We start from the raw sequence: 27,393 nt of genomic DNA, 5'->3' as shown, positions 1-27,393 counted from the left end.
ACCCGGCCCCGCCCCCGGCGTTCTGCTCGTTTGCATACCCGGCCCCGCCCCCGGCGTTCTGCTCGTTTGCATACCCGGCCCCGCCCCCGGCGTTCTGCTCGTTTGCATATCCGGCCCCGCCCCCGCCGTTCTGCTCGTTTGCATACCCGGCCCCACCCCCCGGCGTTCTGCTCGTTTGCATATCCGGCCCCGCCCCCCGGCGTTCTGCTCGTTTGCATACCCGGCCCCGCCCCCGACGCTCTGCTCGTTTGCATACCCGGCCCCGCCCCCCAGCGTTCTGCTCATTTGCATGCCCGGCCCCGCCCCCGGCGTTCTGCTCGTTTGCATGCCCGGCCCCGCCCCTGGCGTTCTGCTCGTTTGCATGCCCGGCCCCGCCCCTGGCGTTCTGCTCGTTTGCATATCCGGCCCCGCCCCCGGTATTCTGCTCGTTTGCATACCCGCCCCCGGCGTTCTGCTCATTTGCATGCCCGGCCCCGCCTCTGCACCCTTCTGCTCATGCGCATAGCTGGCCACGCCCCTTCAACACTCCCCTCATTTGCATGCCCACCCCACCCCCATCACCCCCTCATTGCACAGCTGGACCCGCCCCCTCCCCCACTTTGTTCCCCTCATTTGCATGGCTGGCCCCACCCCCTGGCAGCCCACACATTTGCATAGCCCCACCCCCGGCGCTCACCTCATTTGCATAACTTTTTCCTATTACACGCACAACAATCGCTTTATTAGCCTGGGTGCTGCTCATTTGCATAGCCACGCCCCCAGCACCCAGCTCATTTGCATAAGGGGGACCCCCCCCCATGACAGCAGAGGCAGGCAGCAGCCCACCCCCCCATTGGTGGGTGGAGCTTGATGGGTGGGCGTGGCTTGGTGCAACAGGGCAGGACTCTTGTGGGAGGGGCTGGCCCTGCAGCAGCCCCGCCCCCTCCCTCCTAGCCCCACCCACTGCCCCAAGGCTCCACCCCCTCCTCCCCAGGGACCTGCCCCCAGCCCCAGGACCCCACCATTGTCCCAGTTCCCCCCCCTTCCAATTGCCCCCTACTCCCCCCCCACCTCCCAGTTGCCCCATGGCCCCTCCCAGTTGCCCCCAGTCCCCCCCCCACCCAGTTGCCCCCCCACTAGAAGTCCCAGATGTTGAGGGCGCCCCGGGCCCGGCCCAGCCCCAGCACCCGCCGCCGCTGCACCCGGCCCCCCCGGCCCACCACCTCCACCTCCACCTCCTCCTCCTCCCCACCCCGGCTGGCCCCCGGGCCACCAGCCCCACGGCCACCGTCTCCACGGCCACCAGCCTCATGCTCACCAGCCCCATGACCACCACCTCCACAGCCACCATCTCCACAACCACCATCTCCAGGACCACCATCTCCAGGACCACCAGCCCCACGGTCGCTAGCCCCGGGGCCACCAGCCCTTTGGCAACAAGCCCCACGGCTACCATCTCCACGGCCACCATCTCCACAACCACCAGCCCCATGGCCACCAACCCCCTGGCAACAAACCCCACGGCCACCATCTCCACAACCACCAGCCCCATGGCCACCATCTCCACAACCACCAGCCCCACGGTCACTAGCCCCACGGCTACCAACCCAGTCGCTACCACCCCCGTGGCCATTAACCTCAGCACCACCAGCCCCGTGGCCACCAGCCCCGTGGCAACTAGCCCAGGGGCCACCAGCCCCACGGTCATCATCTCCGTGGCCACCAGCCCCGTGATCGCTACCCACGTGCCCACCAACACCACGGCTGTCAACCCCATGGCCACCGACCCCAAGGTCGCTAGCCCCGTGGCCACCAACGCCGCCGGCCAGCCCCAGGGCCCGCTTGCCCAGCCCCAGCCGAGGTAGCCCACGGTTGAGGGAGGCCAGGAGGACACAGGCCTTGCAGAAGGGTTGGCTGGCGGCGTAGCCGCACCGGGCGCAGGCCCCCAGCGCCTTGGTGGCCACGTGGGCCCCAACGGCTAGCCGGCGGCCCGAGTGCCCCAAGGCGGCCACGGAGCTGGCCCGGGTGGCCTCCAGGTCCTTGAGGAGGGCTCGCGCGTGGCCCCGGTAGGCGTGGGGCGCGTAGACGCACTCGGTGCTCACGTAGTCCAGCCCCTCGAAGTAGGCGTAGAGGACGATCTCCTTCTCGTAGGCGTGCCGCAAGGGCTTGCAGCGGGGCACCGCCGGCCACGGGGCCAGCCCCGGGCTCGGGGGGACCGCCGCCGGGGGTCTCGGCACCCGGGGGACCCTCGTGGGGCTCCTGGTGGCCTTCGTGGGGCTCCTGGGAGCCTTCATGGAGCTTCTCGGGGCCTTCGTGGAGCTCGTGGTGGCCTCCGTAGGGCTCCCGGAGGCCTCTGTGAAGTTCGTGGTCTCCATGGGGCTCCCGGTGGCCTCTATGGAGTTTGCCGTCTCCACGGGGCTCCTGGTGGGCTCCGTGTGGCTCTCAGTGGCCCCTGAGACCCTCATGGTGGCCTCCAAGGTTCTTGCGGTCTTCTCCATGCTTCCCATGGGTGCTCCTCTGGCAGAATCCGTTGACCCGGCGGCCTCTGTGACGGTTGGGGTGGACCCGCCAGAGCTTGTGGTGGCCTCTGTGACACTTGTGGCCTCTCCGGGGGTCAAAGTAGCCACTGCCGCGGCCCCTACGGCTGTTCCTGTAGTCCCCACGACGCCGGTGACCGTCCCTGTGGCCTCAGGGACCGTCCCTGTGGTCCTGGTGGCCTCAGAGACCTTCCCAACGTCCGCCATGCTACCCATGACCTCGGTGGCCATCCTGGTGGCCTCGGTGGTCATTCCTGGGGCCCCCACTGCTGTCCCGGTGGTAGCCATGACCTCAGTGGCCATCCTGGTGGCCTCAGCTGCTGTCCTGGTGGCCTTGGTGGCCGTCTGGGTGGCCTCAGTGGCCGTCCCCGGGGTCCCTGTGGTAGCCATGGCCTCGGCGGCCATGCTGGTGGCCTCGGTGGCTGTCCTGGTGATCTCGGTGGCCGTCCCCGGGGTCCCTGTGGTAACCATGGCCTCAGCAGTCATGCCGGTGGCCTCGGCGGCCATGCCGGTGGCCTCGGTGGCCATGCCGGTGGCCTCGGTGGCCGTCCCCGGGGTCCCTGTGGTAGCCACGGCCTCGGCGGCCATGTCGGTGGCCTCGGTGGCCGCCCGCCGGAGCCGGGCCACGTCGCCGCGCAGGAAGTTCATCAGCACCGTCTCGGCAATGTCATCGGCGTTGTGGCCTGGGGAGGACACAGGTCACGGCGGGGCCACGGCACCGCTCCCTGGGGCCTCCCAGTACCTCCCAGTGCCCCCCCAGGTGCCCCTATTCCCCTCCTAGTGCTACTCCAGTAGCTCCCAGTGCTTCCCAGTACCCTCACAGCTCCCCGAGTGCCTTCCCAATCCCTCCCAGTGCTCTCCAAACGTCCCCAGTCCCCTCCCAGTGCTATTCCAGTACCCTCCCAGTGCTCCCCAGCACACTCCAAGCTCGCCCCGTCCCCTCCCAGCGCCCTCACCGGTGGCGATCTTGTCGACGCCGAGGAGGCGGGCGCCGCGGTCGAGGGCCTGCCGGCGGAAGACGCCGCAGAAGGTGCAGTGGTTGGCGGGGCCGAGGCGGCGGGCGACGCGGTCCATGCTCCAGCCGTAGAGCGCCTCGTAGGAGACCACCAGCAGCGGCAGGTGGCCCCGGGCCCGGCGCACGGCGGCCAACGAGTCGTCCCGGTAGCCGGCGATGCCCTCGTCCACCGAGAGCAGGACGAGGCGGAGGCCGTAGCGGTGGCGGCGGTCGAGGCGGGCCAAGAGGTGGGCCAACACCGAGGAGTCCTTGCCGCCCGAGGCGGCCACGGCCACCGTGTCGCCGGGCCGGAAGAGGCGGCCCGCCACGATGGCCCGGTGAGTCTCTTCCTCGAAGGCGGCCACGAAGCAGGGCCGGCAAAGGGCCTGGCCCGTCTTGGGGCGCCGCAGGGCGGCGGGGCGGGGGCACAGGGTGCAGCGGGGTGCCGGCATGGCGGCGGCTGTGGGGAGGAGAGCGGCATCAGCACCCCGGGGTGGCGTTGGCATTGGGCTCTCCTGGGTACCCCCGAGTGGCATTGGGACCTCCTGAGAACTTCTGTGCTGGGATTGGGTCTTTCTGGACAACCCTATCATGGGTTTGGGTCTTCCTGGACAACCCTGTGACAGGAATAGGTTCTCCTGGACACCCCGGGGTGGCATTAGGACCTCCTGGGAACTTCTGTGATGGGTTTGGGTCTTCCTGGACAACCCTCTCATGGGTTTGGGTCCTCCTAGACAACCTATCATGGGATTGGGTCCTCCTGGACACCCCTGGGTGGCATTAGATTCTCCTGGGCACTTCTGTGATGGGTTTGGGTCTTCCTGGACAACCCTATCAGGGGATTGGGTCCTCCTGGGCACCCCCAAGTGGCATTGGGTCCACTTGGGAAGCTCTGTAATGGGATTGGGTCTTCTTGGACAACCCTATCATGGGATTGGGTCCTCCTAGGTACCCCCAAGTGCCATTAGGTCCTGCTGGGAACTTCCGTGATGGGTTTGGGTCTTCCTGGACAACCCTGTGATGGGAATGGGTTCTCCTGGACACCCCTGGATGGCATTAGGTTCTCCTAGGCACTTCTGTGATGGGTTTGGGTCTTACTGGACAACCCTATCAGGGGATTGGGTCCTCCTAGACAACCTATCACGGGATTGGGTCCTCCTGGGCACCCCCAAGTGGCATTGGGTCCACTTGGGAAGCTCTGTGATGGGATTGGGTCTTCTTGGACAACCCTATCATGGGATTGGGTTCTCCTGGACACCCCGGGGTGGCATTAGGTTCTCCTGGGCGCTTTTGTGATAGGTTTGGGTCTTCCTGGACAACCCTGTGATGGGAATGGGTTCTCCTGGACACCCCTGGGTGGCATTAGGTTCTCCTGGGCACTTCTGTGATGGGTTTGGGTCTTCCTGGACAACCCTATCAGGGGATTGGGTCCTCCTAGACAACCTATCACGGGATTGGGTCCTCCTGGGCACCCCCAAGTGGCATTGGGTCCACTTGGGAAGCTCTGTAATGGGATTGGGTCTTCTTGGACAACCCTATCATGGGATTGGGTCCTCCTAGGTACCCCCGAGTGGCATTAGGTCCTGCTGGGAACTTCCGTGATGGGTTTGGGTCTTCCTGGACAACCCTGTGATGGGAATGGGTTCTCCTGGACACCCCTGGGTGGCATTAGGTTCTCCTGGGCACTTCTGTGATGGGTTTGGGTCTTCCTGGACAACCCTATCCTGGGATTGGGTCCTCCTAGACAACCTATCATGGGATTGGGTCCTCCTGGGCACCCCCAAGTGGCATTGGGTCCACTTGGGAAGCTCTGTGATGGGATTGGGTCTTCTTGGACAACCCTATCATGGGATCGGGTTCTCCTGGGTACTCCCGAGTGGCATTAGGTTCTCCTGGGTGCTTTTGTCATGCGTTTGGGTCTTCCAGGACAACCCTATCATGGGATTGGGTCTTCCTAGACACCCCTGGGTGGCATTGGGCCATCCTAGGCACTTCTGTGATGGGATTGGGTCTTCCTGGACACCCCTGTGATGGGAATGGGGCCTCCTGAGCATCCCGGGGTGGCACCGGATCCTCCTGGACACCCCTACCCAGGGCAACGGCTTGTCCTGGAGATCCCTGTGACGGGGATGGGGCCTCCCGGACACCCCCATGATGGGAACAGGTCCTTCCAGACACCTCTGGGTGGGATTGGGGCCTCCTGGACACCCGGCTTTGGGGTAATGGGACCTCCTGCCTCCCCCCCGTCGGGGGTAATGGCCTCTCCCGGGCACCCCCGGCTGAGGAATGGCTTCTTCCACCCCCCCTAGAAGCAGAATGGACCCTCCCACCCACCCCCCCCCCCGCAGCCGGGGGAATGGGCCCTTCCGGGACACCCTCCTCCTCCCCCCTCTTCCCTAAGGGCAACGGGCGCCCCCGGGGGTGCGCTCCCCCCCCCTTCACCCGCCGAAATGGTCCCGCCCGACTCCCTCCCTCCCCCCCCTCCTCCTCCGGTCCCGCGCGCAATGGTCCCGCCCGCCCCGCCAGCCCGCGTCACTCACCCGCCAGGCGCCCGGCTGCCCGCGCGCGCATGCGCACGCGCCTCGCTCCCTCAGGCGCTTCCCCCCCCCCCACACACACACACACCCCGCGCCCAATCAGCGCGCGCCACGCCCCATCTCCCCCCTCGCCCCCGCCCCGCCTTGGCCCCGCGCCCAATCAGCGCGCGCCACGCCCCTCCCCTCGCCCCCGGCCCCGCCGGGCCTCGCCCTCCCCCCTCCCTCCGCGGCCACCGCAACCTCTTAAAGGGGCAGCGGCCCCGTCAGGTAGGATTTGCCCCCCCCCGGGGGCAGATTTAACCCCCCCGGGGGCAGATTTAACCCCCCCCGGGGGCATTTTGACCCCCCCCAGGGGCAGATTTTACCCCCCCGGGGGCAGATTTACCCGCTCCAGGGCAGTTATTACCCTTCTGGGGCAAATTTACCCCCCCGGGGACCGTTATTACCCCCTTAGGGGCAGTTATTACCCCCCGGGGGCATTTTTAACCCCCCCGGGGGCAGTTATTGCCCCCCCGGGGGCAGATTTAACCCCCTTGAGCCAGTTTTTACCCCCCGGGGGCAGTTTTTACCCCCCTAGGGGCAGATTTACCCCCCTGGGGGCAGTTTTCACCCCTTGGGGCTGTTATAAACCCCCCAGGGGCAGTTATTACCCCCCGGGGGCAGCTTTTACCCCCCCAGGGGCAGTTTTGCTCCCTTTGGGGCAGTTATTACCCCCCCGGGGGCAGATTTAACCCCCTTGAGCCAGTTTTTACCCCCCAGGGGCAGCTTTTACCCCCCCAGGGGCAGATTTAACCCCCCTGGGGGCAGATTTTACCCCCCTAGGGGCAGATTTAACCCCCCCGGGGCAATTTTTGCCCCACTTGCGGCAGATTTACCCCCCTGGGGGCAGTTTTCACCCCTTGGGGCTGCTATAACCCCCCCAGGGTCAGTTTTAACCCCCCCAGGGGCAGATTTAACCCCCTGGGGCAGTTTTGCCCCCCCGGGGGCAGATTTTACCCCCCCAGGGGCAGTTTTGCCATCTTTGGGGCAGTTATTACCCCCCCAGGGGCAGTTATTACCCGCCCAGGGCAGCTTTGCTCCCTCCAGGGCAGTTTTGCCCCCCCGATGGCAGTTATTACCCCCCCAGGGGCAGATTTAACCCCCCCAGGGGCAGTTTCTCCCCCCCATGGCAGTTATTACCCCCCCAGAGGCAGTTATTACCCACCCAGGGCAGCTTTGCTCCCCCCTGGGGCGGTTTTGCCCCCCCGATGGCAGTTATTACCCCCCCGGGGCAGATTTAACCCCCCCTGGGGGCAGTTTTGCCCCCCCTGATGGCAGTTATTACCCCCCCAGGGGCAGATTTAACCCCCCAGGGGCAGTTATTACCCCCCCAGGCAGTTATTACCCCCCCCCGGGGGCAGTTTTAGCCCCCCCCAGTGGCCGCTGTGCAGAAGTTGTCCCCCCCGCCCCCCCCCCAAGGGGCCCAGGCGTCCAGGGTGGAACCCGGCCCCCCCCCCCCCGCCGGACGCCTGGGTCCCGTGGCATCGCCCCGGGCAGGGTGACGCCCTGGGCTCCCCGGCGGCCTCAGTCGCCCCGCGGCACCCGGAGCCGGCCATGACCCCCGCCGGGACCCCCCGCCGCGCCCTCGCCCTCCTGCTGCTCCTCGGTGAGTGCCCCCGGGGGGCCCAGGCATCCGGGGAGCCCCCAGCCCCCGCCCCGGGGGCCCAGGCATCCGGGCGACCCATCCTGGGGGCCCAGGAGTCCGGGCATCCCCATCCTGGGGGCCCAGGCGTCCGGGTGCCCCCATCCTGGGGGCCCAGGAGTCCGGGCATCCCCATCCTGAGGGCCCAGGCGTCCGGGTGCCCCCATCCTGAGGGCCCAGGCGTCCGGGCGCCCCCATCCTGGGGGCCCAGGAGTCCGGGGAGCCCCCAGCCCCCGCCCTGGGGGCCCAGGCGTCCGGGCATCCCCATCCTGAGGGCCCAGGCGTCCAGGTGCCCCCATCCTGGGGGCCCAGGAGTCCGGGGAGCCCCCAGCCCCCGCCCCGGGGGCCCAGGCGTCCGGGCGACCCATCCTGGGGGCCCAGGAGTCTGGGAGCCCCCATCCCCTACCCTGGGGGCCCAGGCATCCGGGGGCCCCCGGCCCCTGCCCTGGGGGCCCAGGCGTCCGGGCGACCCGTCCTGGGGGCCCAGGAGTCCGGGCATCCCCATCCTGGGGGCCCAGGCATCCGGGGAGCCCCCATCCTGGGGGCCCAGGAGTCCGGGGAGCCCCCAGCCCCCGCCCTGGGGGCCCAGGTGTCCGGGCGACCCATCCTGGGGGCCCAGTCGTCCGGGGAGCCCCCATCTTGGGGCCCAGGCATCCGGGTGCCCCCATCCTGGGGGCCCAGGAGTCCGGGAGCCCCCATCCCCTACCCTGGGGGCCCAGGCATCCGGGGGCCCCCGGCCCCTGCCCTAGGGGCCCAGGCGTCCGGGTGAACCCACCCTGGGGGCCCAGGAGTTCGGGAGCCCCCATCCCCTGCCCTGGGGGCCCAGGCATCCGGGGGCCCCCGGCCCCTGCCCTGGGGGCCCAGGCGTCCGGGTGAACCCACCCTGGGGGCCCAGGAGTTCGGGAGCCCCCATCCCCTGCCCTGGGGGCCCAGGCATCCGGGGGCCCCCGGCCCCTGCCCTGGGGGCCCAGGCGTCCGGGTGAACCCACCCTGGGGGCCCAGGTGTCCGGGCATCCCCATCTCCTGCCCTGGGGGCCCAGGCATCCGGGAGCCCCCATCCTGAGGGCCCAGGCGTCCGGGTGCCCCCATCCTGGGGGCCCAGGAGTCCGGGCATCCCCATCCTGAGGGCCCAGGTGTCCGGGGACCCCCCATCCTGGGGGCCCAGGCGTTCAGGGAGCCCCCAGCCCCCACCCTGGGGGCCCAGGAGTCCGGGCATCCCCATCCTGAGGGCCCAGGCGTTCAGGGTGCCCCCATCCTGGGGGCCCAGGAGTCCGGGCGACCCATCCTGGGGGCCCAGGCATTCAGGGAGCCCTCAGCCCCCACCCTGGGGGCCCAGGCGTCCGGGCATCCCCATCCCCCACCCTGGGGGCCCAGGTGTCCGGGCGCCTCCCCCAAGGGACCCAGGCATCCGGGCACCCCCGTCCGCCCCCCCCCCAGGGGGCCCAGGCTCAACCAGCCAAAAGGGGAAGTTGTGGGAGCGGGGGAGGGCCGGACGCCTGGGCCCCCGTCTGTCTGTTCAGCTTCCTCCTCGGCCGGGCCCACGAGGGGCCCAGGCGTCCGGGTGCCCGCATCCTGGGGGCCCAGGCGTCCGGGGGCTCCTGCCCCTCCCCCCCCCCTCACTGGGGCCTTTTTTCACCTTTCAGGGCTGGTTGCCGCAGAGAGAGGTGAAACCCCTCCCCCGCCTCGAGGGGCCCAGGCGTCCGGGCTTGGGGAATCCCTCTGGGAACGGCCCAAAGGGGCCCAGGCATCCGGGAGGGGCCCAGGTGTCCGGGCGGGCCCAGGTGTCCGGGGAGGGGCCCAGGCATCCGGGGAAGGGCCCAGGTGTCCTGGAGGGGCCCAGGTGTCCGGGAGGGGCCCAGGTGTCCAGGGAGGGGCCCAGGTGTCCGGGAGGGGCCCAGGTGTCCGGGGAGGGGCCCAGGTGTCCGGGGGGCCCAGGTGTCCGGGAGGGGCCCAGGTGTCTGGGGGGGGGCCCAGGTGTCTGGGGGGGGGCCCAGGTGTCCGGGAAGGGCCCAGGCGTCCGGGGGGCCCCAGGCATCCGGAGAGGGTCCCAGGTGTCTGAGGGGGCCCAGGTGTCCGGGAAGGGCCCAGGTGTCCGGGAGGGGCCCAGGTGTCCGGGAGGGGCCCAGGTGTCCGGGGAGGAGGCCCAGGTGTCCAGGGAAGGGGCCCAGGCATCCGGGGAGGGGCCCAGGTGTCCGGGGAGGGGCCCAGGCATCCGGGAGGGGCCCAGGTGTCCAGGGGGGCCCAGGTGTCCAGGGAGGGGCCCAGGTGTCCGGGGAGGGGCCCAGGTGTCCAGGGAGGGGCCCAGGTGTCCAGGGAAGGGGCCCAGGCATCCGGGGAGGGGCCCAGGTGTCCGGGGAGGGACCCAGGCATCCAGGGAGGGGCCCAGGCATTCAAGAGGGGCCCAGGTGTCCGGGAAGGACCCAGGCGTCCGGGAAGGACCCAGGTGTCCGGGGGGGGCCCAGGTGTCCGGGAGGGGGCCCAGGCGTCCGAGGAGGGACCCAGGCGTCCGGGCCCCCAGACTGCAGCTCCTGCCTGCCGGGCCCTGGACCAATCGCGGCGCTCGTTGTGGCCGACCTCATCATGACGCTGCTCATCGCGGGCGGAGCCTATTGCCTGGCGGGGCGGAACCAGCGGGGTAGGGGGGGTGGGGCCAGTGGTGGGGGTGGAGCTGGTGAGGGAAGGGGCGGGGCCAGCTGTGGGGGTGGGGTCTACAGCCCGCTGGGGTGGGGGCAGCGTTGGGGGTGGAGTCAGGTGGTGGGTGGGGCTTAGACCCCCATGGGGGTGGGGCCTATGGGAGGGTGGGGCCAGATGGGGTGGGGGCCTTGTGGTGGGCAGGGCTAGTGCAGCCAGGGGGTGGCGCTAAGTGCTGGGGGCGGGGCCAGAAGGGGTGGGGTTGGATGGGGCTGCTGGTGGGGGGCGGGGCCACTGGTGCCTGACTCCACCCCGCCCCCCTCAGCTGAGGTGAAGAAGCCCCGCCCACCCGAGATGGAGTCGACCTATCAGGTGGGCTGGGGACCTAGGGGGCGGGGCCAAGACAACCATGCCCTTATATGGCAATCCTGGGTAGCCATGCCCTTATATGGCAATCTTAGCCATATAAGGATTGGGTAACCATGCCCTTATATGGTAATTTTGCCCTTATATGGCAACTCCCACCTGTTACCCGGGTAACCGTGCCCTTATATGGTACTGCAGTCCGTTACCCGGGTAACCATGCCCTTCTATGGCACCGCAGCCCGTTACCCGGGTGACCGTGCCCTTCTATGGCACCGCAGCCCGTTACCCGGGTGACCGTGCCCTTATATGGCACCGCAGCCCGTTACCCGGGTGACCGTGCCCTTATATGGCACCGCAGCCCGTTACCCGGGTAACCGTGCCCTTATATGGCACCCGAGCCCGTTACCCGGGTGACCATGCCCTTATATGGCGCCCGAGCCCGTTACCCGGGTGACCGTGCCCTTATATGGCACCGCAGCCCGTTACCCGGGTGACCGTGCCCTTATATGGCAACTCCAGCCCGTTACCCGGGTGACCATGCCCTTATATGGCACCGCAGCCCGTTACCCGGGTGACCGTGCCCTTATATGGCACCCCAGCCCGTCGCCCGGGTAACCATGCCCTTATATGGTAATTTTGCCCTTATATGGCAACTCCCGCCCGTTACCCGGGTGACCGTGCCCTTATACGGCACCCGAGCCGGTCGCCCGGGTAACGGCGCTGACCTCTGCCCCCAGGAGCTGCAGGGCGGCCGCCGCGACATCTACAGCGAGCTCAAGGGGCCCAGGCGTCCGGGCCCCCTCCCCCAATAAACCGACCGCTTCCCCCTGCCCGCGCTTCTCCTCTCCTCCTTCCTTTACCGCCTCCTTTATGCCGCCGGGGGCGGGGTTTCCCCTTTACTTCCGGGAGGGGCGGGGCGGCCGCCGCCGACGTCACCGCGGCGCGCGTCGCGACGTGACGTCGCCGCGGCGCGCGCCGGAAGCGCCCCTCCCCCTCCCTTCCTTCCCTTCCCCCGCCCCCCGCGGCCGCCGGCGCGCGCGGCGCTGCTTCTCCGCCATGGCGGCGCCCGCCCCCCCCGCCGCCGCCGCCGCCGCCCCCCCCGCCGCCGCCGCCGCCCCCCCTCCCGGGGCTCCGGCCGGAGCCGGCGCTGCGGCGGCGGGAGGAGGAGGAGGAGGAGGCGGCCCCGGCCCCGGCCCCGCGGCGGCCAAGAGCGGCGAGGAGCGGCTCAAGGAGATGGAGGCCGAGATGGCGCTGTGAGGGCGGGGCCGCGCGTCGCCATGGCGACCGGGCGGGGGCGGGGGGGGGAGCTGCGTGGCGACGGCGGGGGGGGGTGCGGCTTGAGGGGCCGTAGCAGCGGGGGGCGGGGCTTGGGGCTCCCTAGCAACGGAGGGGCGGGGCTGGGGAGAACCGTAGCAACGGGGGGCGGGGCTTGGGGCTCCGTAGCAACGGAGAGATGGGGCTTGAGGGGTCGTAGCAACGGGGGGCGGGGCTTGGGGCTCCCTAGCAACGGAGGGGCGGGGCTGGGGAGAACCGTAGCAACGGGGGGCGGAGCTTGGGGTTCCGTAGCAACGGAGGGGCGGGGCTGGGGAGCTCCATAGCAACGGAGGGATGGGGCTTGAGGGGTCGTAGCAACGGGGGGCGGGGCTTGGGGCTCCCTAGCAATGGAGGGGTGGGGCTTGGGAGAACCATAGCAACGGGGGGCGGAGCTTGGGGCTCCATAGCAACGGAGGGGCGGGGCTGGGGAGCTCCATAGCAACAGAGGGATGGGGCTTGAGGGGTCGTAGCAATGGGGGGCGGGGCTTGGGGCTCCCTAGCAATGGAGGGGTGGGGCTTGGGAGAACCATAGCAACGGGGGGCGGAGCTTGGGGCTCCGTAGCAACGGAGGGGCGGGGCTGGGGAGCTCCATAGCAACAGAGGGATGGGGCTTGAGGGGTCGTAGCAGCGGGGGGCGGGGCTTGGGGCTCCGTAGCAACGGGGGCGGGGCTGGGGAGAACCGTAGCAACGGGGGGCGGGGCTTGGGGCTCCCTAGCAACGGAAGGGTGGGGCTGGGGAGCTCCATAGCAACGGAGGCATGGGGCTTGAGGGGTTGTAGCAACGGGGGGCGGGGCTTGGGGCTCCCTAGCAACGGAGGGGCGGGGCTGGGGAGAACCGTAGCAACGGGGGGCGGGGCTTGGGGTTCCGTAGCAACGGAGGGATGGGGCTTGAGGGGTCGTAGCAACGGGGGGCGGGGCTTGGGGCTCCGTAGCAACGGAGGGGTGGGGCTGGGGAGCTCCATAGCAACGGAGGGGTGGGGCTGGGGAGAACCGTAGCAACGGGGGGCGGGGCTTGGGGCTCCGTAGCAACGGAGGGGCGGGGCTTGGGGCTCCATAGCAACGGGGGGCGGGGCTTGGGGGCCTCCCTAGGCACCCGAGAGGGGCTGAGGAGCTCCAGAGCAACAGAGGGGGCTCTATAGCAACGGGGGCGGGGCTAGAGGCTCCATGGCAACGGGAGGGGCGGGGCTAGAGCCCCCCCCCAGGCTCTCAGGAGGGGCTGGGGGAGTTCCATAGCGACAGGGGGTGGGGCCAGGAGGCTCCATAGCAACGGGGGGGCGGGACTGGGGATGCTCCATAGCAACGGGGGAGGCAGGGTATGAATGAAGGGGGGGCGGGGGGGGCAGGAGGGTCCCGGGGGGGTAGCGGGGCGCCCCCCCCGACCCCCCCCCCTCATCATCGTCACCCCCCCCCCCCCACCCCCAGGTTCGAGCAGGAGGTGCTGGGGGCCCCGACGCCGCTGCCCGCCGGCCCCCCCGTGGTGGAGGCCGTGGCCCTGGCCGTGCCCCCCGTGGCCCCCGTGCTGCGCCCCATCATCGCCACCAACACCTACCAGCAGGTGAGGACCCCCCCCCGGGGGTCGTGGCACCTCCCCCCGGGGATCTGTCACCCCCCCGGGGACGTGGCACCTCCCCTGGGGATTTGTCACCCCCCCAGGGACGTGGCACCTCCCCCCCGAGGATGTGGCACCTCCCCCCGGGGGACATGTCACCCCCCCCGGGGGTCGTGGCACCTCCCCCTGGGATCTGTCACCTCCCCCTGGGATCTGTCACCCCCCCGGGGATCTGTCACCCCCCCAAGGACATGTCACCTCCCCCCGGGGGTCGTGTCACCTCCCCCCTGGGACGTGTCACCTCCCCCCCGAGGATGTGTCACCTCCCCCCGGGATCTGTCACCCCCCCAGGGACGTGTCACCTCCCCCCGGGGACTTGTCACCTCCCTCCCACGGACACGTCACATCCCCCCCCCCAGGATGTGTCACCCCCCCCGGGTTGTGTCACCTCCCCCCCCCCGATGTGGCACTTCCCCCTCGGCACATGTCGCTTCCCCCCGGGATGTGTCACCCCCTTGGGACACGTCACCCCCCACCGCCCAGGACGTGTCATGTTGTCTTCAGCGTGTGTCACCCTCCCCGGGGACGTGCCACCTGCCCCCAGGGACGTGTCCCCCCGTCCCCGTTGATGTCCTTGGTGACGTCCCCATGTCCCCAGTGATGTCCCTGTGTCCCCACTGGTGTCCCCGTGTCCCCACTGCCGTCCCCGTGTCCCCACTGATGTCTTTGGTGGCATCTCCATGTCCCCGCTGCCGTCCCCGTGTCCTCGTTGATGCCCCTGGTGACATCCCCATGTCCCCACTGATGTCCTTGGTGACGTCCCCGTGTCCCCACTGCCGTCCCCGTGTCCCCACTGATGTCCTTGGTGACGTCCCCATGTCCCCACCACCGTCCCTGTGTCCCCGCTGCCGTCCCCATGTCCCCGTTGATGCCCCTGGTGACGTCCCCATGTCCCCACCACCGTCCCTGTGTCCCCACCACCGTCCCCGTGTCCCCACTGATGTCCTTGGTGACGTCCCCATGTCCCCACCACCGTCCCCGTGTCCCCACTGATGTCCTTGGTGACGTCCCCATGTCCCCACCACCGTCCCTGTGTCCCCGCTGCCGTCCCCATGTCCCCACTGATGTCCTTGGTGACGTCCCCATGTCCCCACCACCGTCCCCGTGACCCCGCTGCCGTCCCCGTGTCCCCACTGATGTCCTTGGTGGCATCTCCATGTCCCCACTGATGTCCCCATGTCCCCACTGATGTCCTTGGTGACGTCCCCATGTCCCCACCACCGTCCCCATGACCCCGCTGCCGTCCCCGTGTCCCCACTGATGTCCTTGGTGGCATCTCCATGTCCCCACTGATGTCCCCATGTCCCCACTGATGTCCTTGGTGACGTCCCCATGTCCCCACCACCGTCCCCATGACCCCGCTGCCGTCCCCGTGTCCCCACTGATGTCCTTGGTGGCATCTCCATGTCCCCACTGATGTCCCCATGTCCCCACTGATGTTCTTGGTGACGTCCCCATGTCCCCACCACCGTCCCCGTGACCCCGCTGCCATCCCCATGTCCCCACTGATGTCCTTGGTGACATCTCCATGTCCCCACTGACGTCCCCGTGTCCCCGCTGCCGTCCCCATGTCCCCACTGATGTCCTTGGTGGCGTCTCCATGTCCCCACCACCGTCCCCATGTCCCCGCTGCCATCCCCGTGTCCCCACTGATGTCCTTGGTGACGTCCCCATGTCCCCACCACCGTCCCCGTGACCCCGCTGCCGTCCCCATGTCCCCACTGATGTCCTTGGTGGCATCTCCATGTCCCCGCTGCCATCCCCGTGTCCCCACTGATGTCCTTGGTGACGTCCCCATGTCCCCACCACCGTCCCCGTGACCCCGCTGCCGTCCCCGTGTCCCCACTGATGTCCTTGGTGACGTCCCCATGTCCCCACCACCGTCCCCCTGTCCCCGCTGCCGTCCCCGTGTCCCCACTGATGTCCTTGGTGGCATCTCCATGTCCCCACTGATGTCCCCATGTCCCCACTGATGTCCTTGGTGACGTCCCCATGTCCCCACCACCGTCCCCGTGACCCCGCTGCCGTCCCCATGTCCCCACTGATGTCCTTGGTGGCATCTCCATGTCCCCGCTGCCATCCCCGTGTCCCCACTGATGTCCTTGGTGACGTCCCCATGTCCCCACCACCGTCCCCGTGTCCCCACTGATGTCCTTGGTGACGTCCCCATGTCCCCACCACCGTCCCTGTGTCCCCGCTGCCGTCCCCATGTCCCCACTGATGTCCTTGGTGACATCTCCATGTCCCCACTGACGTCCCCGTGTCCCCGCTGCCGTCCCCATGTCCCCACTGATGTCCTTGGTGGCGTCTCCATGTCCCCACCACCGTCCCCATGTCCCCGCTGCCATCCCCGTGTCCCCACTGATGTCCTTGGTGACGTCCCCATGTCCCCACCACCGTCCCCGTGACCCCGCTGCCGTCCCCATGTCCCCACTGATGTCCTTGGTGGCATCTCCATGTCCCCGCTGCCATCCCCGTGTCCCCACTGATGTCCTTGGTGACGTCCCCATGTCCCCACCACCGTCCCCGTGACCCCGCTGCCGTCCCCGTGTCCCCACTGATGTCCTTGGTGACGTCCCCATGTCCCCACCACCGTCCCCCTGTCCCCGCTGCCGTCCCCGTGTCCCCACTGATGTCCTTGGTGGCATCTCCATGTCCCCACTGATGTCCCCATGTCCCCACTGATGTCCTTGGTGACGTCCCCATGTCCCCACCACCGTCCCCGTGACCCCGCTGCCGTCCCCATGTCCCCACTGATGTCCTTGGTGGCATCTCCATGTCCCCGCTGCCATCCCCGTGTCCCCACTGATGTCCTTGGTGACGTCCCCATGTCCCCACCACCGTCCCCGTGTCCCCACTGATGTCCTTGGTGACGTCCCCATGTCCCCACCACCGTCCCTGTGTCCCCGCTGCCGTCCCCATGTCCCCACTGATGTCCTTGGTGACGTCCCCATGTCCCCACCACCGTCCCCGTGACCCCGCTGCCGTCCCCGTGTCCCCACTGATGTCCTTGGTGGCATCTCCATGTCCCCACTGATGTCCCCATGTCCCCACTGATGTCCTTGGTGACGTCCCCATGTCCCCACCACCGTCCCCATGACCCCGCTGCCGTCCCCGTGTCCCCACTGATGTCCTTGGTGGCATCTCCATGTCCCCACTGATGTCCCCATGTCCCCACTGATGTCCTTGGTGACGTCCCCATGTCCCCACCACCGTCCCCGTGACCCCGCTGCCATCCCCATGTCCCCACTGATGTCCTTGGTGACATCTCCATGTCCCCACTGACGTCCCCGTGTCCCCGCTGCCGTCCCCATGTCCCCACTGATGTCCTTGGTGGCGTCTCCATGTCCCCACCACCGTCCCCATGTCCCCGCTGCCATCCCCGTGTCCCCACTGATGTCCTTGGTGACGTCCCCATGTCCCCACCACCGTCCCCGTGACCCTGCTGCCGTCCCCATGTCCCCACTGATGTCCTTGGTGGCATCTCCATGTCCCCGCTGCCATCCCCGTGTCCCCACTGATGTCCTTGGTGACGTCCCCATGTCCCCACCACCGTCCCCGTGACCCCGCTGCCGTCCCCGTGTCCCCACTGATGTCCTTGGTGACGTCCCCATGTCCCCACCACCGTCCCCCTGTCCCCGCTGCCGTCCCCGTGTCCCCACTGATGTCCTTGGTGGCATCTCCATGTCCCCACTGATGTCCCCATGTCCCCACTGATGTCCTTGGTGACGTCCCCATGTCCCCACCACCGTCCCCGTGACCCCGCTGCCGTCCCCATGTCCCCACTGATGTCCTTGGTGGCATCTCCATGTCCCCGCTGCCATCCCCGTGTCCCCACTGATGTCCTTGGTGACGTCCCCATGTCCCCACCACCGTCCCCGTGTCCCCCCGTCTTGTCCCCGCCACCCTGCCCGTGTCCCCGCCGCCGTCCCCGTGTCCCCGCTCATGCCCCCGTGTCCCCCCCCCCCGATGTCCCCGCCGCCGTCCCCAGGTGCAGCAGAGCCTGGAGGCGCGCGCCGCCGCCGCCGCCACCGTGGTGACGCCCATCGTGGCCCCGCCGGCGGTGCCCTTCGTGGGGCCAGGTAGGTGCCACCGGCCCCCTCCCCACCCCGCTCCCCAAAAACGCCCTCTTTCAACCCCCCCCCCAAAAAAAAAATGGCTGACGGTCCCTCTGCCCCCCCCGCCCCGGGCGTGTGCGCAGCCGTCCCCCCGCAGCGGCCCCCCGTCCTCCGGCCGACCTTCGTCCCCCACGTCCTGCAGCGCGCCGGTGAGCGGGGGGGACACGGGGGGCACCAGGGCATGGGGGGACATGGGGGACATGGGGGACATGGGGGGACATGGGGGACACGGGGGACATGGGGGGACATGGGGGGACATGGAGGGACATGGGGGGACATGGGGGGACATGGGGGGACATGGGGGACATGGAGGGACATGGAGGGACATGGGGGGACATGGAGGGACATGGGGGACATGGAGGGACATGGAGGGACATGGAGGGACCCGGGGGGACACGGAGGGACACGGAGGGACACGGAGGGACACGGGGGGACGTGGGGGGACGTGGAGGGACGTGGGGGGACATGGAGGGACATGGAGGGACACGGGGGGACATGGGGGGGTATGGGGGGGTATGGGGGACATGGGGGGACATGGGGGGACATGGAGGGACCCGGGGGGACATGGGGGGACATGGAGGACATGGGGGGACATGGGGGGACATGGGGGGGACGTGGGGGGACGTGGAGGGACGTGGGGGGACATGGAGGGACATGGGGGGACATGGGGGGACACGGGGGACACGGGGGGACATGGGGGGACATGGAGGACATGGGGGGACACGGGGGGACATGGAGGGACATGGGACATTGGGGGACATGGGGGGACATGGGGGGACCCAGGGGGACATGGAGGGACATGGAGGGACATGGGGGGACATGGGGGGACACGGGGGACATGGAGGGACATGGAGGGACATGAGGGACATGGGGGGACATGGAGGGACATGGGGGACATGGAGGGACACGGGGGGACACGGGGGGACACGGGGGACATGAGGGGACACGGGGGGACATGGAGGGACATGGGACATGGAGGGACATGGGACATGGAGGGACATGGGGGACATGGGGGGACCCAGGGGGACATGGAGGGACACGGGGGGACATGGGCACGGGGGGATGAGGGGACATGGGGGGACATGGGGGGACACGGGGATGGGGGGACGGGGGGACACGGAGGGGAGAAGAGGTGATGTAGGGGTGGCACTTTGGGGGGGTGACAGGTGGCAGAGGGTGGTGACACTGGGGGGGTGACACTGGGGGGGTGACACCGGGGGGGGCGGCAGGTGACATGGTGGGTGGTGACGCTCTGGGAGGGGGGGGGCAGGCGGTGGCCGTCCCCCCCGGTGACCCCGCCGTCCCCCCCCCTCCCCAGCGGGCCCGCGGGCGCTGGCCCTGCGCCCCCCGCCCGGCGCCATGGTGGCCCCCCCGCTGGCCGGGCCGCCCGCCCCCCCGCTGCTGATGGCCCCCCCGCTGCAGCGGCCCCCCGGGCCCCCCTTGGCTCCCCTGGGCCCCCTCCGGCCCGGCACCCCCGTGAGTCCCCCCCCCCAGTGGGGGCTGTTGGGGGGCTATTGGGGGTGGGGGGGCAATTAGGGGTGGGGGATAATTGGGGGCTATTGGGGGTGGGGGGCAATTAGGGGTTGGGGGCAATTGGGGGATAATTGGGGTCTATTGGTGGGGGGCAATTGGGGGTGGGGGGTAATTGGGGGCTATTGGGGGTGGGGGCAATTAGGAGTTGGGGGCAATTGGGTGGTGAATTAAGGGTGGGGGGTAATCGGGGGGCTATTGGGGCTATTGGGGTGGGGGGTAAATTAGGGGTGGGGGGCTATTGGGAGCTATTGGGGTGAATTGGTGGGGGGCAATTGGGGATGGGGTGAATTAGGGGTGGGGGGTAATTGGGGGCTATTGGGGGTGGAGGCTGAATTAGGGGCAGGGGTAATTGGGGGGTTATTGGGGGTGGGGGGTGAATTGGGGGTGGGGGGTAACTGGGGGCAATTGAGGATGGGGGATGAATTAGGGGCAGGGGTAATCGGGGGCTATTGGGGCCATTGGGGGTGGGGGGTGAATTGGGGGTGGGGGGTGATTGGGAGGTATTGGGGGGTGAATTGGGGGTGGGGGCAATTGGGGGTGGGGGGTGAATTAGGGGCGGGGGTAATTGGGGGGTGAATTAGGGGTGGGGGCTGAATTAGGGGTGGGGGTAATTGGGGGCTATTGGGGTGAATTGGGTGGGGCTGAATTAGGGGTGGGGGTAATTGGGGGGCTATTGGGGCCATTGGGGGTAGGGGGCAAATTAGGGGTGGGGGGCTATTGGGAGCTATTGGGGGGTGAATTGGGGGTGGGGGACAAATTAGGGGTGGGGGTAATTGGGGGGCAAATTGGGGGTGGGGGGTAATTGGGGGGCTATTGGGGGCTGTTGGGGTGAATTAAGGGTGGGGGGGCAATTGGAGTTATTGGGGGCAGTTGAGGGTAGGGGATGAATTGGGGTGAGACAATTGGGGGCAATTGGGGGTGGGGGTGAATTAGGGGTGGGGGGGATAATTGGGGGCTATTGGGGCCATTGGGGGTGGGGGGTGGATTAGGGGAGGGGGCAATTGGGGTGAATTGGGGGGGCAGTTGGGGGGCTATTGGGCCCATTGGGGGTGGGAGGAGCAAATGGGGCAGGAAGTGGGGGGGGTCTGGAGCGGGTCCGGAGGGGGTAATTTGGGTGTGTGTTTGGGGGGGGGGGGGCCGGACGAAGGGGCTGAGGCCACCCCTGTCCCCCCCCCCCCCCCAAGGTGGGCCCAGGCGTGCCGGTGGGCCCGTTGCCCCCCCTGGTGCCGGTGGCCCGGACCGTGCTGGCCGCCCCCAAGCTCAACCCCACCGTCATCCAGGCGGCCCCCACCGTCTACGCCGCCCCCCCCGCCAAGAGAGCCGAGGTGGGGAGGGGGGCTGGGGGCAGATCTGGGGCTGGGGGGGGGTAAACTTGGGGCTGGGGGGGGAAATCTGGGGGTGGGGGGGTAAACTTGGGGCTGGGGGAGGCGGATGGGAGGCTGGGGGGGGCAGATCTGGGGCTGGGGGGGGTAAACCTGGGGTTGAGGGGGCACATGTGGGGCTGGGGGGGTAAATCTGGGGATGGGGGGGCGGATGGGAGGCTGGGGGGGGCAGATGGGAGGCTGGGGGAGGTTAAACCTGGGGTTGGGGGGGCACATGTGGGGCTGGGGGGGTAAATTTGGGGTTGGGGGGGCAGATCTGGGGCTGGGGGGGGCAGATAGGGGGGCACATATGGGGTTTGGGGGGGTAAACCTGGGGCTGGGGGGGGTTAAACCTTGGGCTGGGGGGGCAGATAGGGGGGCAGATGTGGGGCTGGGGGGGCACATATGGGGCCAGGGGGGGTAAACCTGGGGCTGGGGGGCAGATAGGGGGGCAGATGTGGGGCTGGGGGGGCACATATGGGGCCAGGGGGGGTAAACCTGGGGCTGGGGGGCAGATGTGGGGGCAGATGTGGGGCTGGGGGGGCACATATGGGGTTTGGGGGGGTAAACCTGGGGCTGGGGGGGGCAGATGTGGGGCTGGGGGGGCACATATGGGGTTTGGGGGGGTAAACCTGGGGCTGGGGGGGCAGATGTGGGGCTGGGGGGGCACATATGGGGCCCGGGGGGGTAAACCTGGGGCTGGGGGGCAGATGTGGGGGCAGATGTGGGGCTGGGGGAGCACATATGGGGCCAGGGGGGGTAAACCTGGGGCTGGGGGGCAGATGGGGGGGCAGATGTGGGGCTGGGGGGGCACATATGGGGCTGGGGGGGGTAAACCTGGGGCTGGGGGGGCAGATGTGGGGCTGGGGGGGCACATATGGGGCCAGGGGGGGTAAATCTGGGGCTGGGGGGCAGATGGGGGGGCAGATGTGGGGCTGGGGGGGCACATATAGGGCTGGGGGAGTAAACCTGGGGCTGGGGGGCAGATAGGGGGGAACATATGGGGCCGGGGGGGGTAAACCTGGGGCTGGGGGGCAGATGGGGGGCAGATGTGGGGCTGGGGGGGCACATATGGGGTTTGGGGGGGTAAATCTGGGGCTGGGGGGGCAGATGTGGGGCTGGGGGGGCACATATGGGGCCGGGGAGGGGGTTAAACCTGGCCCAGCCGCCCCCCCCCCGAGCCCCCCGAGCCCCCCCGGCGGCCGGGGGTCGGGGTGGTGGTTGGGGGGGGGGGAAGGAGCGGCTGGCGCAGGGGCCCCTTGGGCAGGAGGAGGCGCGCGAGGCCCGGCCCCCCGGCCCCGGCCAGGCCAAGGGCCCCGACGACGGCGCCGCCCTCATCGGCCCCAGCCGGCCCGAACCCGAGCCCGGCCCCCCCGAGCCCCGCGGCCCCCCCGGCCTACGCGGCCCAGACCCCGGCCCGGCCCCCGGCCCGGCTCCGGCCCCGACCCCGGCCCGGCCCCGGCGGCTCCGTCTCGCCGATCCCCCCTTCCTCGCCCCGGAGGTGAGCCCCGGGGGGGAGGGGGGGGCGGGGCTGCGTGGGGAGGGGGCGGGGCCACGTGGGGAGGGGGGTGGGGTTGGGTGGGAGCGGGTGGAGGGGGGTGGAATGTTGGGGAGGGGGCGGGGCCACGTGGGGAGGGGGCGGGGACATGTGGAGAGGGGGGCGGAGCCGGGTGGGAGCGGGTGGAGGGGGTGGAATGTTGGGGAGGGGGCGGGGCTACATGGGGAGGGGGTGGGGCCGGACAGGAGGAAGGATGGAATGTTGGGGAGGGGGCGGGGCCACGTGGGGAGGGGGCGGGGACATGTGGGGAGGGGGTGGGAGCGGGTGGAGGAGGGGGTGGAATGTTGGGGAGGGGGCGGGGCTACATGAGGAGGAGGCGGGGCCGCGTGGGGAGGGGGGGTGAGGACGGGGGGGAGAGGATGGAACGTTGGGGAGGGGGCGGGGCCTCGGGGAGGGGGGCGGGGCCGGGCAGGAGGAAGGGTGGAACGTTGGGGAGGGGGCGGGGCCTCCAAGAGGGGGCGGGGCCGGGCAGAGAGGGGCATGGAATGTTGGGGTGGGTGTGGCCTCGGGGAAGGGGCGGGGCCGGATGGGAGCAGGTTGGGGGGGGCGTGGAATGTTGAGGGGGCGTGGCCTCGGGGGGCGGAGCTAAGGGCTGCAGAGGGGGCTAGGAGGAGAAAACAGCGGCAGGGTGGTGCTGCGGGGGGGGGAGGCGGGGCTATGAGAGCAGGGAGCCCGGATTGGGTGTTTGGGGGGGGTGGGCGGGGCGTGATGATTGACAGCGCCCCCCCCCTCGGCCCCGCCCAGGTGGGGCCGGAGCCGGCGGCGGAGGACAAGAAGAAGGGGCGGCCCGAGCGGCTGAAGCGCTGCATCCGCACGGCCGCCGGCAGCAGCTGGGAGGACCCCAGCCTGCTGGAGTGGGACGCTGGTGAGCCGCGTCACGTCCCCCCCCCACCTCCGAACCCCTCCCCACCCAACCGATAAGGCCACCTTGAGGAACCCCCCCCACCACCCACAACCGTCCCAGGTCCACGTCCCCCCCCGTAATGAGGTCATGGCGCTGGCCGTATTGAGGACCCAGCTAGATCCACAACTCCATTAGCGAGGAGCTGGTGACACCCACGTTGGGGAGCCACCTAGGTCCATGACCCCCTTGAGGCCGTGGTGATGTCCACCTCGAGGCCCCACCTAGATCCATCTATGCCCTAACGAGGAGCCGGTGACACCCATGTTGGGGAGCCACCTAGGTCCATGACCCCCATTGACGCCTGGATGGCGACACCCATGTTGGGGAGCCACCTAGGTCCCCATCCCCCTTGACGAGGCCATGGTGACGTCCACCTCGAGGCCCCACCTAGATCCATCTCCCCCGTAACGAGGAGGTGGTGACGTTCACATTGGGGACCCACGTAGGTGCACAACTCCATTAGTGAGGAGCTGGTGACGTCCACGTTAGGGCCCCACCTAGATCCACGACCCCCATTGACGCCTGGATGGTGACACCCACGTTGGTGACCTACCTAGGTCCCTGTCCCCCTTGACGAGGAGATGGTGACATCCACCTTGAGGGCCCACCTGAATCCATCTCCCCCATAACGAGGGGCTGGTGACACCCACGTTGGGGACCCACCTAGATCCACGACCCCCATTGACGCCTGGATGGCGACACCCACGTTGGGGCCCCACCTAGATCCACGACCCCCATTGACGCCTGGATGGCGACACCCACGTTGGGGCCCCACCTAGATCCATGACCCCCGTTGATGCCTGGATGGCGACACCCACGTTGGGGCCCCACCTAGGTCCCCATCCCCCTTGACGAGGCCATGGTGATGTCCACCTCGAGGCCCCACCTAGATCCATCTCTCCTGTAACGAGGAGCTGGTGACGTCCACGTTGGGGCCCCACCTGGGTCCACGACCCCCATTGACGCCTGGATGGCGACACCCACGTTGGGGCCCCACCTAGATCCACGACCCCCATTGACGCCTGGATGGCGACACCCACATTGGGACCCCACCTAGATCCACGACCCCCATTGACGCCTGGATGGCGACACCCACGTTGGGGCCCCACCTAGATCCACGACCCCCATTGACGCCTGGATGGCGACACCCACGTTGGGGCCCCACCTAGATCCACGACCCCCATTGACGCCTGGATGGTGACATCCACGTTGGGGCCCCACCTAGATCCACGACCCCCGTTGACGCCTGGATGGCGACACCCACGTTAGGGCCCCACCTAGATCCACGACCCCCATTGACGCCTGGATGGCGACACCCACGTTGGGGCCCCACCTAGATCCACGACCCCCATTGACGCCTGGATGGCGACACCCATGTTGGGGACCCACCTAGGTCCCCATCCCCCTTGACGAGGCCATGGTGACGTCCACCTCGAGGCCCCACCTAGATCCATCTCCCCCGTAACGAGGAGGTGGTGACCCCACGTTGGGGATCCTCATAGATCCACAACTCCATTAGTGATAGGATGGTGACATCCATGTTGGTGACCCACCTAGATCCATGACCCCCATTGACGCCTGGATGGCGACACCCACATTGGGGCCCCACCTAGATCCATGACCCCCATTGACGCCTGGATGGCGACACCCACGTTGGGGCCCCACCTAGATCCACGACCCCCATTGACGCCTGGATGGCGACACCCACGTTGGGGCCCCACCTAGGTCCATGACCCCCTTGAGGCCGTGGTGACGTCCACCTCGAGGCCCCACCTAGCTCCATCTACGCCCTAACGAGGAGCCGGTGACAGCCACGTTGGGGAGCCACCCACGTCCCCCCCCTCCCCAACCCTTGACCCCGTCCCCTCCGCCCCGCAGACGACTTCCGCATCTTCTGCGGCGACCTGGGCAACGAGGTGAACGACGACATCCTGGCGCGGGCCTTCGGCCGCTACCCCTCCTTCCTCAAGGCCAAGGTGATCCGCGACAAGCGCACGGGCAAGACCAAGGGCTACGGCTTCGTCAGCTTCAAGGACCCCAACGACTACGTGCGGGCCATGCGCGAGATGAACGGTGGGTGCCGCCGCGACAGGCCCGGCCGGCCGGCCCCGGGGCGGGGGGGACCGCCCGCGGGATGGGGACACGCGGGACGTCAGGGACACCTGCGACACGGGGACACGCGGGACACGGGGACGTGTTTGACCTCAGGGACACCTGTGACACGGGGATATGTTTGACGTCAGGGACATCTGTGATAGGAACATGTGTGACACGGGGACACGTTTGACATCAGGGACACCTATGACATGGGGACATGCGTGACATGGGGACACGCTTGACGTCAGGGACATCTGTGACACGGGGACACGCGGGACACGGGGACACGTTTGACATCAGGGACATCTGTGATAGGAACATGTGTGACACGGGGACACGGAGACATGCTTGACATCAAGGACACCTGTGACACGGGGACACATTTGACCTCAGGGACAGCTGTGACACAGGGACACGTGACATGGGGACATGTTTGACGTCAGGGACATCTGTGATAGGAACGTGTGTGACATGGGGACACGTGGGACATCAGGGACACCTGTGACATGGGGACACGTGGGACACGGGGACACGCTTGACGTCAGGGACATCTGTGATAGGAACGTGTGTGACACAGGGACACGCTTGATGTCAGGGACACCTGTGACACGGGGACACGTGTGACACGGGGACATGTTTGACATCAGGGACATCTGTGATAGGAACGTGTGTGACATGGGGACACGTGGGACATCAGGGACACCTGTGACACGGGGACACGTGGGACACGGGGACACGCTTGACGTCAGGGACACCTGTGACACGGGGACACCTGTGACATGGGGACACATTTGACATCAAGGACACAGGTGACACGGGGACACGCGGGACATGGGGACATGCTTGACATAAGGGATATCTGTGATAGGAACATGTGTGACATACGGACACGTGGGACATCAGGGACACGTGTGACACGGGCACACGTGGGACACGGGGACATGTTTGACATCAGGGACACCTGTGATACGGGGACACGTGACATGGGGACACGTTTGACATCAGGGACACATGTGACATGGGGACACGCGTGACACGGACACGTTTGACCTCAGGGACATCTGTGATGGGAACATGTGTGACACGGGGACACGCGGGACACGGGGACACACGTGACACACATGACAAGGACACGCGTGGGGACACGGGCGACACGACATGCAGTGTGGGGACACACGTGACACGGACACGCGGGACACAGGGACACGCGTGTGACACACGGGGACGCGCGGGACAAGGCCACGCGTGGGGACACGTGTGACTGGGACACGCGTGATCGGGGACACGTGTGACACGGGGGACACGGTGGGGGGGGGCGACACACGGGGAGCCCTCGCTGTCCCCTCCAGTCCTCCCAGTCCCTCCCAGTCCCCCCCAGTTCCCTGTCTCCTTGTCTCTCCCAGTCCCTCCAGTCTTCCCAGTTCCCCCCACCCACCTCCCAGTCCCTCCCAGTCCCCCCAGTTCCCCCCAGTCCCCCCAGTTCCCCCAACCCCCTCCCAGTCCCTCCCAGTTCCCCCCACTCCTCCCAGTTCCCCCACCCCCTCCCAGTCCCTCCCAGTCCCCCCAGTCCTCCCAGTTCCCCCAACCCCCTCCCAGTCCCTCCCAGTCCCCCCAGTCCCCCCCACTCCTCCCAGTCCCTCCCAGTTCCCCCCACCCACCTCCCAGTCCCTCCAGTCTCCCCAGTCCCCCCAGTTTCCCCCTACCAGTTCACACATGCCTCTCCCAGTCCCTCCCAGTCTCCCCAGTTCCCCCCACTCCTCCCAGTTCCCCCTACCCCCTCCCAGTCTCCCCAGTTCCCCTCTCCCAGTCCCTCCCAGCCACCCCCACCCCAACCCCCCCATTCCTCTCTTCCCCGCCGCCCCCCCCAGTGCCTCCCAGTGCTTCCCAGTGCTCCCAGTCCGACGCCCGTCCCCCCCCCCGCAGGCAAGTACGTGGGCAGCCGCCCCATCAAGCTGCGCAAGAGCATGTGGAAGGACCGAAACCTGGACGTGGTGCGCAAGAAGCTGCGCGAGAAGAAGAAGCTGGGGCTGCGCTAGGGCTGCTGGGAGCCGCTGGGAGCAACTGGGAGCCACTGGGAGCTGCTGGGAGCCGCTGGGAGCCCCAATAAAGGGCGCCGGGCGCCTGCTGCCGCCGCAGCCGCCTCCCTGCCAGTCCCTCCTCGCCGGCCCCGCCCCC

General features: G+C 68.7%; 3 protein-coding genes across 7 annotated transcripts; 2 read left to right on the top strand and 1 right to left on the bottom strand.

Moving 5' to 3' along the window:
* Positions 1 to 699: 699 nt before the first annotated feature.
* Positions 700 to 6,099, bottom strand: LOC138063656 (uncharacterized). Of its 2 annotated transcripts, none has more exons than XM_068923393.1 (3): positions 6,051 to 6,099; positions 3,473 to 3,970; positions 700 to 3,199 (listed from the first exon to the last, which is right to left on the bottom strand). In XM_068923393.1, the coding sequence occupies exons 1-3, from the start codon at positions 6,079 to 6,081 to the stop codon at positions 1,116 to 1,118; spliced, it is 2,613 nt and encodes an 870-aa protein (XP_068779494.1). In that variant the 5' UTR covers positions 6,082 to 6,099; the 3' UTR covers positions 700 to 1,115. The 2 variants fall into 2 exon arrangements, with proteins under 2 accessions (XP_068779494.1, XP_068779493.1); XM_068923392.1 differs by lacking the exon at positions 6,051 to 6,099 and adding an exon at positions 4,954 to 5,813 and having other exon boundaries at positions 3,473 to 4,923.
* A 1,451-nt stretch (positions 6,100 to 7,550) lies between these two features.
* TYROBP (transmembrane immune signaling adaptor TYROBP) lies at positions 7,551 to 11,555 on the top strand. Its single transcript, XM_068923390.1, has 5 exons — positions 7,551 to 7,692; positions 9,372 to 9,392; positions 10,247 to 10,363; positions 10,685 to 10,731; positions 11,463 to 11,555. The coding sequence occupies exons 1-5, from the start codon at positions 7,641 to 7,643 to the stop codon at positions 11,535 to 11,537; spliced, it is 312 nt and encodes a 103-aa protein (XP_068779491.1). The 5' UTR covers positions 7,551 to 7,640; the 3' UTR covers positions 11,538 to 11,555.
* Positions 11,556 to 11,823: 268 nt separating this feature from the next.
* Positions 11,824 to 27,351, top strand: RBM42 (RNA binding motif protein 42). 4 transcript variants are annotated; one of them, XM_068923388.1, is made up of 10 exons: positions 11,824 to 11,978; positions 13,461 to 13,593; positions 17,639 to 17,729; positions 17,849 to 17,914; positions 19,084 to 19,241; positions 20,483 to 20,623; positions 21,933 to 22,160; positions 22,962 to 23,082; positions 25,000 to 25,194; positions 27,142 to 27,351. In XM_068923388.1, the coding sequence occupies exons 1-10, from the start codon at positions 11,959 to 11,961 to the stop codon at positions 27,252 to 27,254; spliced, it is 1,266 nt and encodes a 421-aa protein (XP_068779489.1). In that variant the 5' UTR covers positions 11,824 to 11,958; the 3' UTR covers positions 27,255 to 27,351. The 4 variants fall into 4 exon arrangements, with proteins under 4 accessions (XP_068779489.1, XP_068779488.1, XP_068779487.1 ...); XM_068923387.1 differs by having other exon boundaries at positions 21,930 to 22,160; XM_068923386.1 differs by having other exon boundaries at positions 21,927 to 22,160.
* The last annotated feature ends 42 nt before the right edge of the window (positions 27,352 to 27,393 follow it).

This window comes from Struthio camelus, chromosome 33 (assembly GCF_040807025.1).
Source record: "Struthio camelus isolate bStrCam1 chromosome 33, bStrCam1.hap1, whole genome shotgun sequence".
Classification (NCBI taxonomy): domain Eukaryota; kingdom Metazoa; phylum Chordata; class Aves; order Struthioniformes; family Struthionidae; genus Struthio; species Struthio camelus.
The sequence above is the reverse complement of the archived record's forward strand: the minus strand, read 5'-3'. Positions and strand labels throughout refer to the sequence as shown.

Bases quoted from the DNA above. Each gene is read 5' to 3' on its own strand.
- LOC138063656 (XM_068923392.1), bottom strand. From the start codon at position 4,256: ATGATAGGTTGTCTAGGAGGACCCAAACCCATGAGAGGGTTGTCCAGG. The intron at 3,200-3,472 runs GTGAGGGCGCTG...TGTCCTCCCCAG, and splicing joins CGTCGACAAGATCGCCACCG to GCCACAACGCCGATGACATT.
- RBM42 (XM_068923385.1), top strand. From the start codon at position 11,959: ATGGAGGCCGAGATGGCGCT. The intron at 11,979-13,460 runs GTGAGGGCGGGG...CCCCACCCCCAG, and splicing joins ATGGAGGCCGAGATGGCGCT to GTTCGAGCAGGAGGTGCTGG. The intron at 17,915-19,083 runs GTGAGCGGGGGG...CCCCCTCCCCAG, and splicing joins CCACGTCCTGCAGCGCGCCG to CGGGCCCGCGGGCGCTGGCC.
- TYROBP (XM_068923390.1), top strand. From the start codon at position 7,641: ATGACCCCCGCCGGGACCCCCCGCCGCGCCCTCGCCCTCCTGCTGCTC. The intron at 9,393-10,246 runs GTGAAACCCCTC...CCGGGCCCCCAG, and splicing joins GCTGGTTGCCGCAGAGAGAG to ACTGCAGCTCCTGCCTGCCG. The intron at 10,364-10,684 runs GTAGGGGGGGTG...CGCCCCCCTCAG, and splicing joins GGCGGGGCGGAACCAGCGGG to CTGAGGTGAAGAAGCCCCGC.